We start from the raw sequence: 19,182 nt of genomic DNA on the forward strand, positions 1-19,182 counted from the left end.
ACCACATTATAATCTATGTAGAAAACCTAAAAGACTCCACCAAAATTTCTTAGAGCTAATACATGAATTCAGCAAAATTGCAGGATACAAAACCAATTGTACAGAAATTAGTTGCATTTCTATGCACCAATAATGAAGCAGCAGAAAATGAAATCAAGGAATCAATCACATTTACAAATACACCAAGTTCAATAAGATGTCTTGGAAAACCTAACCAAAAAGGTAAAATATCTGTACTCTCAAAACTATCAAACACTTATGAAAGAAACTGAAGAGGACACAAAGAAATGGAAAAATATTCCATGTTCATGGATTGGAAAAAAACAAATATTGTTAAAATGTCTATAGTACTGAAAGCAAACTATCCATTTAATGCCATTGCTATCCAAATACTAAGAGCACATTTTACAGAGCCAGAACAAATAATTCTAAAATTTGTATGGAACCACTAAAGACTCTGAATAGACAAAGCAATCCTGAAAAAGAAAAGCAAAGCTGAATGCATCATGATTTCAGACTTAAAGCTTTATTACAAAGCTGCAGTGGTCAAGACAGGCAAAAAACCAGACACATTGATCAATGGAACAGAATAAGAAACCCAGAAATGGACCCACAACTGTAAGGTCAACTAATCTACAACAAAGCCAGAAAGAATACCAAATGGTAAAAAGACAGTCTCTTCAAATAATGGTGTTGGGGAAACTGTGTATCAACATGCAAAAGCATTAAACTGGACCACTTTCTTACACCATACACAAAAATAAACTGCAAATGGATAAATTATCTAAATGTGAGACAGGAAACTATCAAAATCCTAGAGGAGAACATAAGTAGTACCCCCTTTGACCTTGGCCATAGAAACTTCTTACTAGACATGTCTCTAGAGGCAAGGGAAACAAAAGAAAAATGAACTATTGGGACTTCATCAAGATAAAAATCTTCTGCAAAGTGAAGGAAACAATCAACAAAACTAAAAGGCAGCCAATGGAATGGGAGAAGACATTTGAAAATGACACATCTGATAAAGGATTAGCATCCAAAATCTATAAAGAATTTACCAAACTCACACCCAAAAAACAAATAATCCAGTTAAGAAATGGACAGAAGACATAAATGGACATTTTTCCAAAGATTTCTAGATGGCTAATAGCTACATGAAAAGGTGCTCGATATCACTCATCATCAGGGAAATGCAAATTAAAACTACCATGAGCTATTGTCCTACACTGTCAGAATGGCTAGAATCAAAACAATAAGAAATAAGTGACAGTGGAGATGTAGAGAAACAAGAAGCCTATGCACTACTGGTGGGAATGTAAATTTTTCAGCCACCGTGGAAAACAATATGGAGATTCCTCAAAAATTAAAAGTAAATCATGATGGGACACAACCTCATAACTGTCAGAATGGCTAAGGTTAACAACATAGAAAACAACATGTTGGTGATGCACAGAAAGAAGGACATTTTTACACTGTTGCTGGGAATGCAAACTGGTGCAGCGATTATGGAAAACAGTATGGACTTTACTCAAATAGTTAAAAATAGAACTACCCTAGACCCAGGAATTGCACTACGAGGTATTTACCCAAAGGATACAAAAATACAGATTTGAAGGGGTACATACACTCCAATATTTATAACAGCATTATCAACAATAGCTAAGCTATGGAAAAAGCCCAAATGTCCATCAGCTGATGAGTGGATATAGAATAGGTGACATACACACACACACACATACACACACATAATGGAATAGTACTCAGCCATCAAAAAGAATAAAAATCTTACCATTTGCAAAAATGTGTGGAGCTAGAGAAATAAGTCAGTCAGAGGAACACAAATACCATGCGATTTCACTCCTACATGGAATTTAAGAGAGCCAAAGCAGATGAACATATGGGAAGGAAAAAAAAGAGAGAGAAGGGAGCAAACAAACCATAAGAGACTCTTAATGACAGAGAACAAACTGAGGGTTGGTGGAAGGAGGTAGGTGGGAGGATAGGCTAAATGGGTGATGAGCACTAGGCGTTATATGTAAGTGATGAATCAATAAATTCTACCCTTGAAACCATTATTACACTATATATTAACTAACTAGCATTTATATACAAATCTGAGAAAAAAATATTATTAAACTTTTATTAAATTAAATATTAAAAAATATTATTAAACTTTTAAATTAATAGGAAGGAGAGCCAATAAGTTCTCAAAAATTTGATCAAATAGAAAAAGAATTGTAAAATATGATTGAAAAATTAATAGACATAAAAAAGGAAACCACAGAGTCCAAAATCTATATAACAGTATACCAAAGAGAAAAAAAAAAAAAGAATGTGTGAATAGAATATAACTAATAAAATAACATTTCCCAGAGACAAATATAGATGTTGTTTTTAAAAATAGATTTTATTTTTGGAGCACATGGGTAGCTCAGTTGGTTAAGTGTCCAACTCTTGACTTTGGCTCAGGTCATGATAGGCTTTCATTGTTTGTGGGATCAAGCCCCGCCTTGGGCTCCAAGCTCATAGTGCGGAGCCTCCTTGAGATTCTCTCTCTCCCTCTCTCTCTGCCCCTCCCCTGCTTCTGTGTGCTCTCTCTTCCTCTCTCTCAAAATAAATACATAAACATCTAAAAATAGACTTTATTTTATAGAGCAGAAGGTACAGAGAATTCCCACTTATCCCTTTCCCCCGGCACACAGTTTTTCTATTATTAACATCTTGCATTGGTATGATACACATATTATAATTAATGAGCCAATATTGGTACATTACTATTAAATAAAATTTATAGTTTATATTAAGTTCACTTTTTGGTTGTGCAGTTCTATGGTTTTGATAAATGCATAAAGGTGCCATTATTGTTATTATTTAAATTTTGAAAATGAGCAGAAAGAATAAGAAGAAAAGTTCAATTCTAAATAGACTATCTTGAATTTAGGAACACCAAATATAACTGGAAGATCCTTACCATTTTCAAAAAGAGAGAAAAATGGAGGTTAGATTCATTGAAATGAAAATCACTAACATCAAATATTAGCAATCATAGGTGACAATGGAGCATGATTTCAAAATTTTGCTAAGAAATAATTATACACTCAGCCAACCTGTAAGAAAATAATAAAAATTTTCTGACATATTAGAGTAGAATAATTTTTTCAAAAAAACATAAAGGTCTGAGTTTATTTCCCATATGCTCTTTTAAAAGAAATAAGTTAAATTGGTGACAGACTATAGGAAAACATATTTTAGGCCACATGGAAATATTATCATTAAATTTAAATATTAAAATAAAGGATTGAAATATTTTTAGAAGTCCAATTTAACAAATGGTTTTCTAGCTTTGAAATAGGTCAGTACTAGATAAATCTTACTGATGATTTAAAGAAGACAATTTTTATCAACAAAGAAAAAATAACCTAGTAATTTGAAAAACAAACAGGAAAACAAAAATGTTTAAACTAAACACATTTGACAAATTAATACATAGAATGATACTGTAAAATTAATGAAGTCCTAGAGAAGTTTTTAATCTGAGCCACTAGACCAATATGCTGGCACAGGATTAGTCCTTAAGTTTCATTTCATTCCCCCTAGATGTAATCACCAATGTTTCAGCAAATAATACTTGCATAATACTATAATCAACACAGTGTATTAGCATAACTGATACTGAAAATATGGAAAAGTTAGTCATAGTTACTAAACAGAATGTATATGTTTTAATTAAACCTTTGGGCTGTAAAACAATAATGGTAATGGTTATGATCATAATAAGAATAATAATGCTATATTTGACAAGGTTATGGTAAAGAGACAGAAATGTAAAAGGATATATAGACTGCTCATTTCAAAACTTAATATTTGAGCAGCCAAGAGATACTGTAAATAAAGAAGAATTAAAGATCAGTGGAGAAATAATTTAACAGTATATGGAGACAGAGGAAAATAGTAAAGAAGTTAGTGTAGGTAAGCTTAATTCCACATTTTCATAGCAGAGAGTTAAAAGATGCTTTTTAAATTTGATAAATTAAAAAAACACTAACATTTTACCTAGAGCTTCACTATCCAATACAATAGTTACTAAGCCACATGTATCAAATAAATTTATTTATTTATTTTTTATTTTTTATTTTTTTTATTTTTTTTATTTTTTTATTTTTTTTGAATATAAAATCAGATTGAAAATTTATTTAATTAATTAATTAATTAATTAATTTATTTATTTTTATTTTTTTTATTTATATATGAAATTTATTGTCAAATTGGTTTCCATACAACACCCAGTGCTCATCCCAAAAGGTGCCCTCCTCAATACCCATCAACCACCCTCTCCTCCCTCCCACCCCCCATCAACCCTCAGTTTGCTCTCAGTTCTTGGGAACCCTCTTGCACTGTTGGTGGGAATGCAAATTGGTGCAGCCACTCTGGAAAGCAGTGTGGAGGTTCCTCAGAAAATTAAAAATAGACCTACCCTATGACCCAGCAATAGCACTGCTAGGAATTTATCCAAGGGACACAGGAGTACTGATGCATAGGGGCACTTGTACCTCAAATAAATTTATATTGGTTAAAATTAAATAATTTACAATGTATTTCCAGGTTACATTAACCATATTTCAAATGCTCAGTAGTCACATATGGCTAATGGCTACGCTTTTTGGGGAATGCAGAATAGAACATTTCTCTCATATTGGAAAGTTCTTTTGGAAAACACTGATTTAGAATAATGAAAATAAATACCAGAAAACAAAATCCGAAATACGTAGATGTGTTAATCACAAGGATTGGGTCTAAGAATTGAAAATTGTTACAGATTTTTAATTTTATATACAACTGGGGTTTTAGATTTGTATTTATATATGGTTATATTACTTTTAAAATAACAAAAAGTATAATAAAAATGAATAATCAACACAATTTATAACTCTCCCAAAATGCTTGTTATTAATTTTTAATAAATTAAATTGCACTTAAAGCCACATGAATAAGTAATGATAGATATAATTTTTTTAGGAAATACTTGGTATCAGCCAAAAAACAGGTTGAATGCAAAGAACATGAGCAAATACTCAGCTACTTATTACCTGTGTAACTCTGGATAATTTATCTTTCAAGCTTCACTTTCTCAAATGCATATCATTGGTACTGTTATCGCTGAGTTGTTGGATGTTGAGAAAATAGAACAGCATGGCTCCAATTGCTTCCATTTCTCCTTTACATTTTGTTTTTTGAGGGAACAAATAAAGATCAAAATTGAGTTATTAGGTTAGTTGTATCAGGTTAGTATCTGAAAGGAGGGATGGTACACAAAGGAAGTATTTAAAGACAAGGTAAAATAATTGTATTCGCTTAAATTATTTTGCATTTTTGCCTAGATTTTATAACAGAGAGTCACTGCCTTATTTTTGTCATCGTAGCATATTAAGAAACTAAAAGGCAACCTACAGAATGGGAGAAGATATTTGCAAACGATATATCCAATAAATAGTATCCAAAGTTTATAAAGAATTTATCAAACTCAACACACAAAAAACAAATAGTACTTGGATAGTACCTGGCACACAATAAATACTATGTAACTGCTTTCTAAGTAATAGAAAAATTAATACTTTTTATTTATTATATTGCAAGATGACATTTTTATTGGATTTTCTTTTTTCTTTTTTTTAATTTTTACTTTGGTGCTTATAACAAATTAAAGTTATAGAAAGATAGCATCAAGTAACAACCTTGATATGCTAAAAATGAAACAGTGGTGAACAGATTCTCAGGCTTTCCTATGAACCCTCATATTTAAAAAAAAAAAAATACTAACACGAAAATGGGATCCTGACATTTCTACATGCAAATTTAAAACTAAAGAGGAAGAAAAAAAAAAAGCCCCGTAACACAAAGACAAACACATTATCATCTAAATGCAAAAGTCTTGCAGCTTCTTTAACAAATTTCTGGCTAAGGATATTAGTTTTGGGACCTCCACTACTGTTACTGAGTCCCTCAGGTTACTGTGATCTTATGAAACCCTGGCAGTTTAATAGCCACAATAGGCATAGCAGGGTTGATGGCAGCTTCTGAACCATTTTTAAAATGTAGCATCTAGCAATGTAGACTAGGCACATTGGCAAATAATTCTATTCAGAATTGAAATATTTTTAAATAATATTATGGTTTTCCATTAGGGTGACTATTTTTAATGTCTTTGACCAACTCAATGTAATATACAAAAAGCACATCATGTCAGGCTAGCTTTGAAGACAATGTAAACCCATGTAGCAGCAGAGTTATTGTTCAAAGTGTGCTTCATTTTAGTTCATGATAAACATGACTGTGTGTCACAGAATTGTTGTAGTAAGAATAGGCTTTTCTTGTAAAAAGTTGTACTGTGCCTATGCAATGTTTACGTGATTTTCAGATTCCTTTCTTATTTTCCCCAATAGTAAACAAGCAAACAGTGAAAATAAACCTATATATAGAGAGAATAAAATTATATCTATATCTTCATATAGATATAGACATATATAAAATATGTGCTATCCAATGTGGTAGCCACTGCCATATATGGCTATTTAATTTTAAATTTATTAAATTTAAGAAAAACTAAAAATGCATTTACTCAGTCATTTTAGACCACATTCACATACTGAAAAGCTATATGTGAACGGGGCTACTGGCTACTGTATTGAAAAACACAGATATACAAAATCTCTAACACTGCAGTAAGTTCTATTAATCAGTTATTAATATATCATTTGTTTTAGATAAATCACATATAACCTTAATATTTTAACTTGTACATATTCTCAATAAACAATAAACTTATTTTTTTTCCCCATTGGATAAAAATACTCAAAAACAAGCATGAATATACTTATGATTTTTTATATATTTACAAAAATTATACAAAATAAATCAGGAAGAAATAAATCAATAGTCTTTGACTATACATTAATAATAATCAAAGTCAACTTAGTTTTTATGTTTTTTTATTAGTATGTAAAATTTTATTTTTACCTCTAAAAATAGCAAAGATACTACAATTCAATTCCAAATACTATGAACATCCGTATATTCAAATACTATGGACCATTAATAGAATTTAACAGTGAAATACCAGAGGAGTCTCACATTGGCTCTATATTGGAATTTAGTTCCTGAGTAGCAAAAGCCCATTTTCATAACAACTCAGAATGGGCACATCTTACACACAATATATGTATTTCACATATAGTAAGTTATAATGTTATAATGACTCAAATATTTAATGATCTTTAACAAACAGAAAAAGGAAAACTAGATACTTTTTAATAGTTGAAATATGTAATATTCAATTATCTTTTATGAAAAATTAATTAAGATGATAAATTTGACTCAAAAATAAATATAATTAGTGTTTAAACACACAGTTATTTAGCACATATTTTTTGTAGACATGTAAAAGAAACATTCTCTGCTTTAAAATCTTTTTGAGGTTCTTGAGAAGGCTGTATATGTGTATCAAAGTTAGACAAAAATGTGAAGAACCATAAGTTAATTGTCAAGTGATTGGTATAAGTGAGTTACATGGAATTTTTAACCATATAATAATTATAAGATGATATTGAGAAATGTTTATATTCCCTATAAACATTTGAACAGCCATAGTAAAGAAACATACTATGATTAAAATGATGTGGAACTCCTGACATAAAAGGCATATTAAGTTTTCATTGGGTTGTTATAGGTCATTTGGAAATATAATGAGATATCATTCAAAAACTGTTCTTTTTATAATCAAATTTTAATATACACCAAAATATATAGAACTTCATAAATGCAAACATGGTACCTGACTTCAAACTAAACTGAAATATTATGAGAAACATTTTGATAAAAAGTACTTACAAAATCCAGCTTGAGATGCTGGGTTAATTATTTCCTTTCATCTGACACATTTACTCTATCTCTAATTTGTAGTAAGAGAACATGTTTCTCATTAATTGTATCAAAATAGTTAAAATGTTTAGCTGATAATGGTTATTAATATGGATAATATTATTAATAAATTTAACATTTAACTATTTGATATACCCAAGTATTTGTATTACAAAACCTAGCTTTGTCTTTTCCTGAAGCAGATCACGAAGTATCTTAATGCACATATGATATGATAGAAAATTTCTAAGCCTATTTTGATAGACTAATTTGAATACATAAGTAGATATTAATAGCAGTATTACTGTAATATTTTATCTTATTTGTTAAGATGGAAATAGGTGTATTTCAATACATAAAGGTTTTTTAAAGTTTTACTTTTACTTCTATAATTGGTCTCTGGTTGGTATTTAGAACATGCTTTTTAATGGTATTTATTACAATTCAATAAAAATGAAGTTTTTCATTCAAGTGGGCATGAAAGAAAAACTGAATTAATATGTTACTAATAAAACTGAAATAATTTATTTATTTTTTTTTTAATTTTTTTTTCAACATTTATTTATTTTTGGGACAGAGAGAGACAGAGCATGAACGGGGGAGGGGCAGAGAGAGACGGAGACACAGAATCCGAAAGAGGCTCCAGGCTCTGAGCCGTCAGCCCAGAGCCTGACGCGGGGCTGGAACTCACAGACCGCGAGATCGTGACCTGGCTGAAGTCGGACGCTTAACCGACTGCGCCACCCAGGCGCCCCAAAACTGAAATAATTTAAAACAAACTTTTAAAAATTCTCTACATAATTTGCATAAAATTAATTTTTGTGAATATCTGATGCCACAGAGCCTATTATGTAAACCTCATTAAAAAGGCAAGTAAATTGAATCTAGTTGACTTATTTGGCCATTCTGTAGAGCCTTCAGTATTGTAATTGATAATAGTAAAAGTTCATGTACTAGCTTTCAAAGGATGAAACAATCTTTACCAAAAGTTTAACTCAAGCAAAAGTAGTAATGGTAGAGATCCATGCCTTAAAAGGTGAGGGTATGATTCTTTTCCTCTTAACTAAAATAATGTGAAACTCTATTATGGGGTAACAGATGCCTTGTAATGGAATAATTCATATGTCTGTGACTGCAATATAATATAAGCTTCTAATAGTTAGGAACTAAATCCAAATAATCCTTGTACCTTCCCCATAATGCTTAGCACAGATGCACATGGAAATCTCACCTGGTAAATGTTACTGAATTAGAGTAGTACTAGAGAGAAGATTTTTAATGAATTGCAAACACATTAATATATGTACACATCATATATATTTAATAAAATGTATGTATATATTTAATATATGTATATATTATATATATGATGTATATATATTTGCACATATATTTTCTCTTATTACAAAATGCCAGACAACATAAAAAGAAAAGGTAATATCAGAGCAAAATAAGCCAATGTGTTTTATGTAGCCTCAAGTTGATTTATTTTCTATGAAGTTTTTAAGATTTGATATGTTTAACAAAAAAGTGAAATAGCCAGCACTGCTTTTGAATGTCTTCTTTCAGAAAAATATTAACTATCTCCTAATATCAAAGAAATATTTCTGAAGTGTATTTTCCTTCTGATTACATATTTTCTTAAAGTAAAGGGCCTCAGATTAACTACATTTGACTTTGTGGATTTTTTTTTTATTTTAGTGGTCTGCATTGTAGAACATAAAACCTAAGCTTTTAATTAATTTATACTTTAAAGTTAATGACATGACAGCAACAATACTTTTCACAGCATGTCTCTAAATTTTATATTAACAAAAAAGACTTAGACAATTGTACCTATTCAAAGTACTAATCTTCTAAGACTTGATGTTTTGACATACTTGAGAATCAACACTCTTTATTTATGTAGCTTCTACCTTGACCTTAGAAAATGTAAATTACAGATATAAATGGACTAATTTACTCTTCTACCAGGATAAAATACCTAAGATTTTCTCAAGCCTTGAAACATGCTGAGTATTAAACATTATAATCCTTTTTTTCCTCAAAGAAATTAATTGCAGGTTAAGTCTCTTCTCCTTTCATCATTTTAAAAAGCAAATAGTATTTTTGAATACTATTATTTCTACTATAAAAGATAGCTTATACTAGTTTTTAGTGTTATTTACATATATTTTTAATTGAACTGTGGTTAACATACAATATTATATTAATTTTAGGTTTATAACATAGTGATTTGACATTTATATACATTACGAAATACTCACCATGGTAAGTGTAGTTACCATCTATCACCGTACAAAGTTATTACCATATTATTGACTACATTCCCTATGCTGTACTTTTCATCCCTGTGATTTATTTATTTTACAACTGGAAGTTAATACCTCTTAATATCCTTTACCTCACATAGTCTTTATTTAATAAAAATTTAATCATTCTTACCTGAATCCAGACCAGGTATATGTACCATATATCATGAAGAACAGCAGTCTGAAAGAATACAAAAGAATTCTGAATATAGTACTGAAAAATGAGACATGAATGCTTTTCTGAATATGGGTATGATTCAAACAGACAAGTGCAGATAAATCTACATGAATATTGCATCTGGTTCACTGAGTGGCTTATAATTTTGAAACTGTCACATGTCAGCAAATACATCAACACTGCTGGAAAATCAAAAAGGAACTACATTTCTGTTAAGTGAAATTGCTTCCCCCTCACATAAGATAACCATGAGTATATTTTAAATAAAAAGTTAGCTTTTAAAAATAAATAATTTTTACTTATATTATCATTAACTCTTTTCTGAGTGAAGAGAACTGACCACATAAAAGAGATCAACAAATGTTTCAGAATGAATATCAATATACACATTGTGTGTGTATATATGTGTGTGTATATAAATATCTATGTATTTGTATGTACATATAATGTAGCACAATGGTCAAATAGTTATGGTAATTCTTTTGGAATATCACTAGTCAAAGGTCATGATAACTGCACTTCAATTCATGTTCTTTGAGTTATTTTTTTTTAAGAGGTCGTTATTTTCTAGACATGCAATTGACAATATCTAAATATATGAAGCAGTTTTTATTTTAATATTGATAAAAGTCTTGTAATGTTTTTCTTAAAAATCAAAACCAGAATATAACTATCAATTATCTGACCAGAAAGTAATATGCTTCACTATGACTTATTTACACAAACAAAAATTGTGAATTGCAGATGAATTGTAGGTAGGGGTAAAGATCCTGTTTAAAAATTCAAATCTAACTTTAAAAGGGTCATAGAAGTCTATTCTTTGGCAATAAAGAGATTGTTTAAACAAAATATCAGCATAATGAATCATTAACACTTCTAAGACAATAAGACATAACGATTTATATTATAATGCAGCCTTTTACTTTTACAGTTGGCAAATTATAAACTTAATTTGCAAATGCCCATGTGGTCGGTCAGTATCAGTAAGAGTGGTAAAATCAAATTTTACTCCTTTAAGTACCAATACATAAACTCCATACTTGGCTATCTTTTCAGCAGTGATTTGCATACGTTTAAACTGGCATGGACACCGTTAAAGAGAGGCAGTGTTTGAATTCGTAAGGAGAGTGAAAGTACAGTCACCAATCAGAAACCTTCCTTACATTCTCAAAATCACTTGCATTTTACATTTCTCTCCACGCAGCTGAATTAGACGTGGGGCCTCTTCAGCCACACTTCCCTCTGCTTCCTGTAGACTTTAGCCAATAACTGAACTTCAACTACCATATGTGATACAAACATCGCAGGGTGGAAACACATGGAATGAGGATCCTTTCTCTCCCAGAATTCCGTAAGCTTCAAACGCTGATCCTTTGCTCCTTCATCAGCTATTTCCCCAACACATGCCACTGTGCCATTTCCCTCTGCCCACTTTGAAAACATCGTCTACCCTTTATAAGAACACTGTTTTCTCCGCTCAGCATTCTCCATTGCCATAAATACGTTCTGAGTTTTAAGGAGGGCTTTTCAAGCTCACTCGACTGTGACAGGCTAAGTCCCTTCAAGAAAGAAGATGATGATGCTAAAGAATAACAGCAAATAAAGTATTACAGAACCCCCATGCTAGCAATATGGGTTGCTCTGCGCCACCCTATAAAAACGCATTAAGTTTAGTCTGAGAGCCTTTCCTCCTTGCTTTTTTCTTCCTTGTGTGAGCAGTCGCCTCCACCGGCGAGCAGTGGAGGCATTTTTGTTGTCGACTAACCCCCTCTAGCGCCGAACTGGCAGCATCCGAGCCGCGGCTGCCAGGCAGGCCGAGCGCAGGGCTTGGCGGAGCTCAGGAGAGCTCGCGGCTCCGGCCCTGCCCTCTGCGCCCGCCGCGGCCGCGGGGCGAGGGCACGAGGGCCACGGACGCGAGACCTCTCCCTGTTAGCACTGCGTGTTGGCCCGGCCCTGCGCTGAGAGCCGCGTGATCCTACCGAGTCGCCAGTGAGTCTGCGGGTTCGCACCGACTCGAGCGCCGGCGGGGAGTGGGTGCCGCGAGGGGGCGGCTTGCGTGGGGAGAGCAGTCCGCTCGCCGCGCACCGGGCGCCGCCGTGGATGTTGCCGCGCGCCGCTCAGCCCTCGGGCTGCTTGGAGCGCACGGTCCGACGCCGCCACGCCGGGGGCACGCCAGGAGCGCTCCGAGCCCCCAGAATCCCAGCGCCCACGACTGCGACAATGCTTGTGACCTCCACCGCGAAGTCACCGCCGCACGGCGACGCGAAGACCTCAGTGAGCCCCGGCGCCGGGCACCCGCCCGTATCCAGCCTGATGTGACTCTCCTCAGCTGCTGGCTCGCTCTTTTTTGCCTTACTAGGACCTGAAGCAGCGAAGGAGGCCACAAAGTTGAGGCGCTCGCCCTAGTGGGCAAGTTTGGGCGACCCGAGCGGTTGGAGTGGTCGGCCGCCGCCAGGCTCGCCCCACACCGGGAGCGCCTGCCCACAGCACTCACCCCCTCCAGCGGCGGAAATGTGGAGAAATCAGGGAGAAACGGTGTCAGGGGCTGATTAGCCCCAACACGCTCGGCGCTGCTGCCGCGAAATGGGAAGCAAAGTGTTTGGGGGACTAAGTTCGGCCTTAGAAATGCCCGGAAAGAGGCTGCGAAGGCCGAGGCTCAGCGCGGACGCGGCGGAGTCGGAGGTGTGCGCTGTGATAGCCGCTGCCGTTGCCACCTGGGCTAGGGGCTGAGGGCGCAGCGCGCACGTAGCTTGCTCGGTCGGACCACTCGCGGCCCCGCCGAGCCACTTCGTTTCCTTAGCTCTCGCCACACCGGCCGAAGGAGTGCCCGCGCGGTCCCCGCGCCCCTTCACAACTGCTGCGCCTCCTGCTTTTGGCTCTGCAAGTGCCCACTTCAGTCCGGAGAGGCGCTCGGGCCGCCGAACTGCCCGCCGCACCTGGTCGTCCCTCCCCCCACTTCCCCCCCGTGAGGCGCCCTCCCCCGCCCCCTCCCTCCCCTCCTCCAAACCACAGCCCGAGCTCGCTCCTGCGCGCGCGCTCTCCCGGGCCCAAGTGAATAGTCCTCGCGCGAGCGGGACACGGTGGTGGATGCAATTCCGCTCCCTTACTGCCGCCAGGAGCTCCCTGGCGCCGCAGGCAGCGTCCTCCTCCGAAGCAGCTGCGTCTGCACCTGGGCAGCCTGGACCTTCGTGCCCTGCCCCCGGGGCCTCGCGCGGGGGGCGCCCCGGGACACCTCCTGAGGGCCGGGTGGAGGAGGAAGAGGAGGAGGAAGAAGACGTGGACCGGGACCCCTACCCTACGCAGGACACCTGGTCCCGCTGCTGTCACTTCTCTTTAAGTGGGAGAAGAGAGCCGGGGAGAGCCATGGGGCGCTGCGAAGTCCGGGAATTTCTTTTGCAATTTGGTTTCTTCTTGCCTTTGCTGACAGCTTGGCCAGGCGACTGCAGTCACGTCTCCAACAACCAAGGTAAGGGACGGGGCGGAGAAGGGGGAGGGGGGGCGGGAGGAGGCGGGTACTCTGACGACCGGTGCATTGGTCGCCTCCTGCAGGTAACTTTGTCCCGGGGTAGGCTTCTTCGGGTTCGCCACATGAGGAGGTCGAGGTTGTTGTCCCCCTTTACCAGAGCGCCAGGAGCGGCAACCTCCCGAGTTGCGGTCCCTTTTGCTCCCAAATGTCTTTAAACGGATGTGTGGGCATCAGCAGCAGTTGGGTCCCACCGCTGGCGGCCGCGGGACCGCTCCCCGCAGCGCTGTCTCCCCAGAAGGTCAGGCTCCGTGGCATACGCTTAATGGACTTCTGGCTCTTCGCTGTGGCTAACGGCGCGGTTACTCGTAGGTTCTCGCTTGCTTTCGTGAAAGCGGATAGCTCCCGCTGTACCCTGTGACTAAATACCAGCCTTATGCCTGTGGTAGCTATGTTGCGCTCGCCCAGCCGCAACCCCTTTAGCCCATCCAGACCGAATGTAGACTTGTTGGAAATTATTCCTGGACCAGATGCCCAGATTTTTGTGGTTTCTTTATTGCCGTGACGAGGCGGGGGGGGCGGGGGTCTCGGGGAGGGAGAAAAAACGTTAAGTGTGAATTTCCAAGTTGTGAATATCCTACTCCTAAAGTGGAGTCACTGACAGATTTTTCAGGAGGAAGACTTTGGTAGATAAAGTGGTAAAGTGAAACTGTATAGTGTGTGAAAAGTGAAAGTCAGGTTTACAGAATGGAAAGCACTGAGAATTCTTGAACATTTTCTTTCCTTCTATTCAGTAGTCTTTATGAGACATACCTCACTGGATATCTGCTGTGAATATTTAAGGTTCTGTAAAAATATCACCTGCATAATCTAAATTCCTTGAACTAAGTGGCGAACAACCATAAAAGTTTTCCAGCATGTACCTGACTGGTTGTTCTCATTGGCGCCGTGATGACCATCAATATGTCACCTGTTATGTCACACGTTTCTAAAGACCTCAAATGTAAAAGTTCAATTATAGTTACAATTTAACATCTAAGACTTTGAAATAATTTGCAGATATAAAAATGGAGGTCAGATGATATGAGTGTGCACTTGCTTTGTGAGGATGAGAAGGTAGAGAGAAGGCAAGTAGAACAACACAGCCTTCTTTTGTGTCATAAACATATGACCATTTTATTTTATTTGGAAATATAATTATTCAGAATAAGAATTCTGTTCTTATTTATACAGCTGCTACTTTTGACAGGTTTTCCTAATTATTTGTTTTTTTTACCTGCCAGATTGAAATCATACATGCATATGTAAATTTGGAAATCATACATAACTGTCATGCCTTTGAAGATCTGTCACAAAAGTGCCACCTATAGTACAATACTTGCCTGTGTTGGTGTATACCTTCACACACATTCCTCATTTGTTTTCAAGGGCAATTGGCATTAAATATTGAAGGAGTAGTTACTTAATATACCTCTGTAAGAATAGAAGGTTTTAAAAAATAGCATAAAATTATTTACTTGGACTTTTTTGTGGGAAGACAAAAACGATTTTTAATGATCAGAAACTCAGACATTTATATCGTAGTATGTGTTAATATTTAGTATGTTAGTATACATGTCTTTAGTAGCCACAGTAGACTCATTTACTAGAAATATTTAACAGTTATTTCCATGCAGTCATATCCCTAAATCAACATTTAGTTTTTCATTAAGTATCTATGATATACCAGTTACCATACTGGGCCCTGGGGAAACTAACATAAATAAAACACATATCAGAATCTCCAAGTGACTAAAGTGCCATTCTACCAAAATGTGTCAAGTGTTAAAATACCACCTTTCTAATATTCATATTAAATTTAAGGGCATTGAGGAGTTATTTGTTAACCTCTTGCAGTAATTTTTATTTTTTATGAGTTTCCCATACTTTTTAAATACATTTTACCTAAAATATTTACCAAATATATGTATTATATGTGTGTTTGTGTCAATTAGCTTAACGTTTGTGAACATTACTTCGTTTACCCATCAGTAGAGGATCTTAATTTGAATTTTTATTATTATAATAGAAACACAGGCTATGCATAAGATTGCACTTGAACAATACTGTACCTAAAGGCTAAGTTGGATAAAATTTAGAGTTCTTCAACACAAGATTATAGAGAAATATGCTCAGATTTTTTATCAGACACAAGTGATTGCTTATAAAATGGTTTATACAGCCTAATTCATAGTGATTAGAAATTAAGCCTTATGTTACTTTAGGATAATATTTGAATACTGAAATCATCACACTAATGGTTAATAAAATGTCAGACTTCAAAATGTTATTAACATTTTGGAGATTTTTTTTAATTTGTAGTCTCATGAATTAGATAACATGAATCAAAACGTTCCTTAACAATTTTTTAACATTGAAAATATGGGGCATTACAGTATGTGTACAATATAAAAAGAATAATGTAAAACATAATTTTAGATTTGTTATACACATGATAGTAAATATTAGTAATATGATTAATATTTAATTTTAAGGAGGTAGTATTTATTTTCCTAATAATTTGTCTTATAATGGAATTTATATTTTATTTTAAAAATTTGTTAGGGTAAAATTTCATTTTTATATAACTTGTCTTCTGATTAAGGATATTTACAAAGTAATTTTTTTAATGTTATTTATATATTTTTACCAAATTATATAAAATCTTCCGTGGTGAGTAGGTTCACCTTTCCCTCTCCGTTTTTCTATTACTTAGCCAGGGTAAAATGATGATAATGACAAAAAAGTGAACTACTTCATTTTTAATATGATGCTTAACAAGGTACTGAGAGTAACTTGACTATAGGAAGCATCTCTTGTCCTTTAACTGGATGTGAAGCTCTGCACTATAAAGACAAAATAAATCAATTTGACGCTCTCTTCCTATTACCTAAACCTCCTTGAATCGATCAGAAAGTAGAGTTGCTTCCTAGATCACCTCATCTGATTAAGTAAGTGAAAACATGATTTGTGTTCAAATTTCTCATATTCCATTAATTTTCTCTGTATTTAAAACCACAATATTTATTAAGTAATACCAATTTTAATTTAAAAATAACATTTTATCTTCTTTATAAGCTTTATTTCTGTACTGGGCATTTAGGTGAATATAAAGCATAATCTTATTTCATATGTAAGTAACCATGTCTATCAATTACAGTGGTTAGTAGCCACCAGGGGTCCATTTATTCGAAGATTACTCTGTTTTAGCTAATAGTACTGTATAGCCTGAAAGTGTTGATTTCTCAGATCATGTTTCCAAAACTAATCAGAGACTAAAGTAATTGATTAAAGCAAAATATGGTTCGCATACAAGAGTCTAGTGAACTCATTTTACTACAAAGATTATGTGAATTGATCTTTTTTTTCCAGGATACTTAGGAAAAATTAAATAAACAAGCAAAACAGTAGTCTGACTCATTACTATCACTGAATTTCTTAATTTGAATGAATTGACTGTAAAATCCCCTGAGTTGTATGTGAATACAGGTTAACATACCTGAGCAGAAAAATATCGGCTTAAGAGAAGTCATAGCCTAAAATTAGTTGAACTTCCATCAGTATTGTTCACAAACTGTAAAAGTAAATATTGTTCTTATAGAAAGGGATGAATTGAAAGTTTTTTAGAAAGTTTGAGTGAACTTTATCGAAAATATTAAAAAGTTTGTTAAATAAGAGAAACTGGATGATTTACAAAGTATGTTTCTAAAAGACCTTTCACCTAGATAAAATTCATTTGCAGGGGTAAGCTGTTCATGGCTGTAAAGGGGCAGGAGTTTGTAATCACATGCCTTCTTATTAACTATAAGTATAAAAACAACCTAAAGTGTAATTTTATAATACATTTACAAATTAGAAAAAATCATGTGTAATTAGTCATTATGATTAGTACTCAAAGTAGAAAGATAAAATGTCATTGATATGTATTGATCATCTAAGTTGTTTGCTCTGGGTTTGGGATAAAAGTGTATCTAAAAACTTTTTCATGCACAAAAGTTATACAGTGTTTTTTAAGGGTCTTTTTAAAGTAGAAGTAACATGAATAAAATGGTTTTATTTCGATTTTCCTAAGAGGAAAAAATACATATCTAGGGGACAAGACAAAATTAATGTTTCCATTACATCTTTTAATTTTTTTTTTTATATTTTCAAGCTTTTCTGTATGGAATTTGTATTACTTTCATGTTACGAAATTAAATATTAAGAAAAATATTAGAGTAGAATCCTTCTGTTTCTTCACTCATTATTGCCAGCATAAATTAGTACAAAAGGCATTATATTTCTTGTATTTCCTTCTCCTAAGATCTTTCCCCATCAGAGGCACCACATCTCAGTCAGTCTCTCCCTTTATTCACACACCCGAGTACTTCAGGGTACATACTGCATTTGTCCCAGATGGCAAGAGAATGGATTGTACTTTATACTGTACATCAACCAGACTCCAGCAGTAATAGAAGTTAGCAGGAATAGAAGTTTCTTCTTTGTGTTTGACTCAACATTTTTTGGGAGCGTAAATATGATAGAGATCAATACATATAGTTAAGTAATCAAAATGGGTTGACTTTGCCTAAAGTACAATATAGTCCAACTAAATTTGTAAAGAAGGATTAAGTTGTTTATACATCTACCATGTTCTTTTCCAAAATAAAAAAATATGTATTTGAAGTGTGCAATATAATTTGATATATTATGTCTACAGCATTTTGATCAACATATAATTTCATTAGACTGGGGAAGTGACATTTGAGCCAAATTCTAGGGAAAAAAAATGTAGAAGTATGGAAGGGGAAGAATTGCATTCTAGGTATAGAGAACTGCCTTGGCAGTGATCTGGAAAGGAAATGAGCTTGACACATTTGAAGAACAGAGCCCTGTGTGACTGGAGTTCACTGACAAACAAGAGAGTAGCACAATGGGCGGTCTGAAAGATGGCTAGGAACCAGATCCCACAGAGAAGAAAAGGAGTCATGGTAATGAGTTGTGTTTTAATATTCTAGGTAAAATGGGAAGCTTTTGAGAGATTTTAACCAATTTTCATTTTAAGAACATTATGGCTGATGAGCAAAGAAATGATTGGAAGATGGCAAGAATAGAATTAGGGGTCTGTTGCAGTTGTTCAGGAGAGGGGTTATGGTGGCCTGGCCTAGAGTGGTGGTAGCAGAAATGGGGAAAAGAAGACAGATTTGAGATCCATTTTGGAAGTAGAATTTGTGGAACCATCTTATCTTTACAAAGAAATAAGTGTAGATATTCAGCCTTTATATATACACTTATTA

At 35.1% G+C, this 19,182-nt stretch overlaps 1 protein-coding gene and 1 long non-coding RNA gene across 6 annotated transcripts in view; one reads left to right on the forward strand and one right to left on the reverse strand.

Moving 5' to 3' along the window:
* The window catches only part of LOC121036133 (uncharacterized), a 52,458-nt gene extending 39,969 nt beyond the window's left edge, over nt 1-12,489 (reverse strand). Inside the window, exons 1-3 of the long non-coding RNA XR_005793254.1 lie at nt 12,384-12,489; nt 10,360-10,407; nt 5,088-5,215 (exon numbers count right to left, since the gene is read on the reverse strand). This is a non-coding gene — a long non-coding RNA (uncharacterized LOC121036133). The remainder of the gene's footprint in view (nt 1-5,087; nt 5,216-10,359; nt 10,408-12,383) is intronic.
* A 248-nt stretch (nt 12,490-12,737) lies between these two features.
* EPHA6 (EPH receptor A6) overlaps nt 12,738-19,182 on the forward strand; it is an 868,919-nt gene continuing 862,474 nt past the window's right edge. For 4 of the 5 annotated variants that reach the window (XM_040484252.1, XM_040484254.1, XM_040484253.1 and 1 more), the window contains exon 1: nt 12,738-13,870. In XM_040484252.1, coding sequence (XP_040340186.1) covers nt 13,492-13,870 — 379 coding nt within the window. In that variant the 5' untranslated portion in view covers nt 12,738-13,491. The remainder of the gene's footprint in view (nt 13,871-19,182) is intronic. The other variant, XM_040484255.1, reaches the window with a different exon arrangement.

Source organism: Herpailurus yagouaroundi, unplaced genomic scaffold (assembly GCF_014898765.1).
Source record: "Herpailurus yagouaroundi ecotype Mexico unplaced genomic scaffold, PumYag 162, whole genome shotgun sequence".
NCBI lineage: Eukaryota > Metazoa > Chordata > Mammalia > Carnivora > Felidae > Herpailurus > Herpailurus yagouaroundi.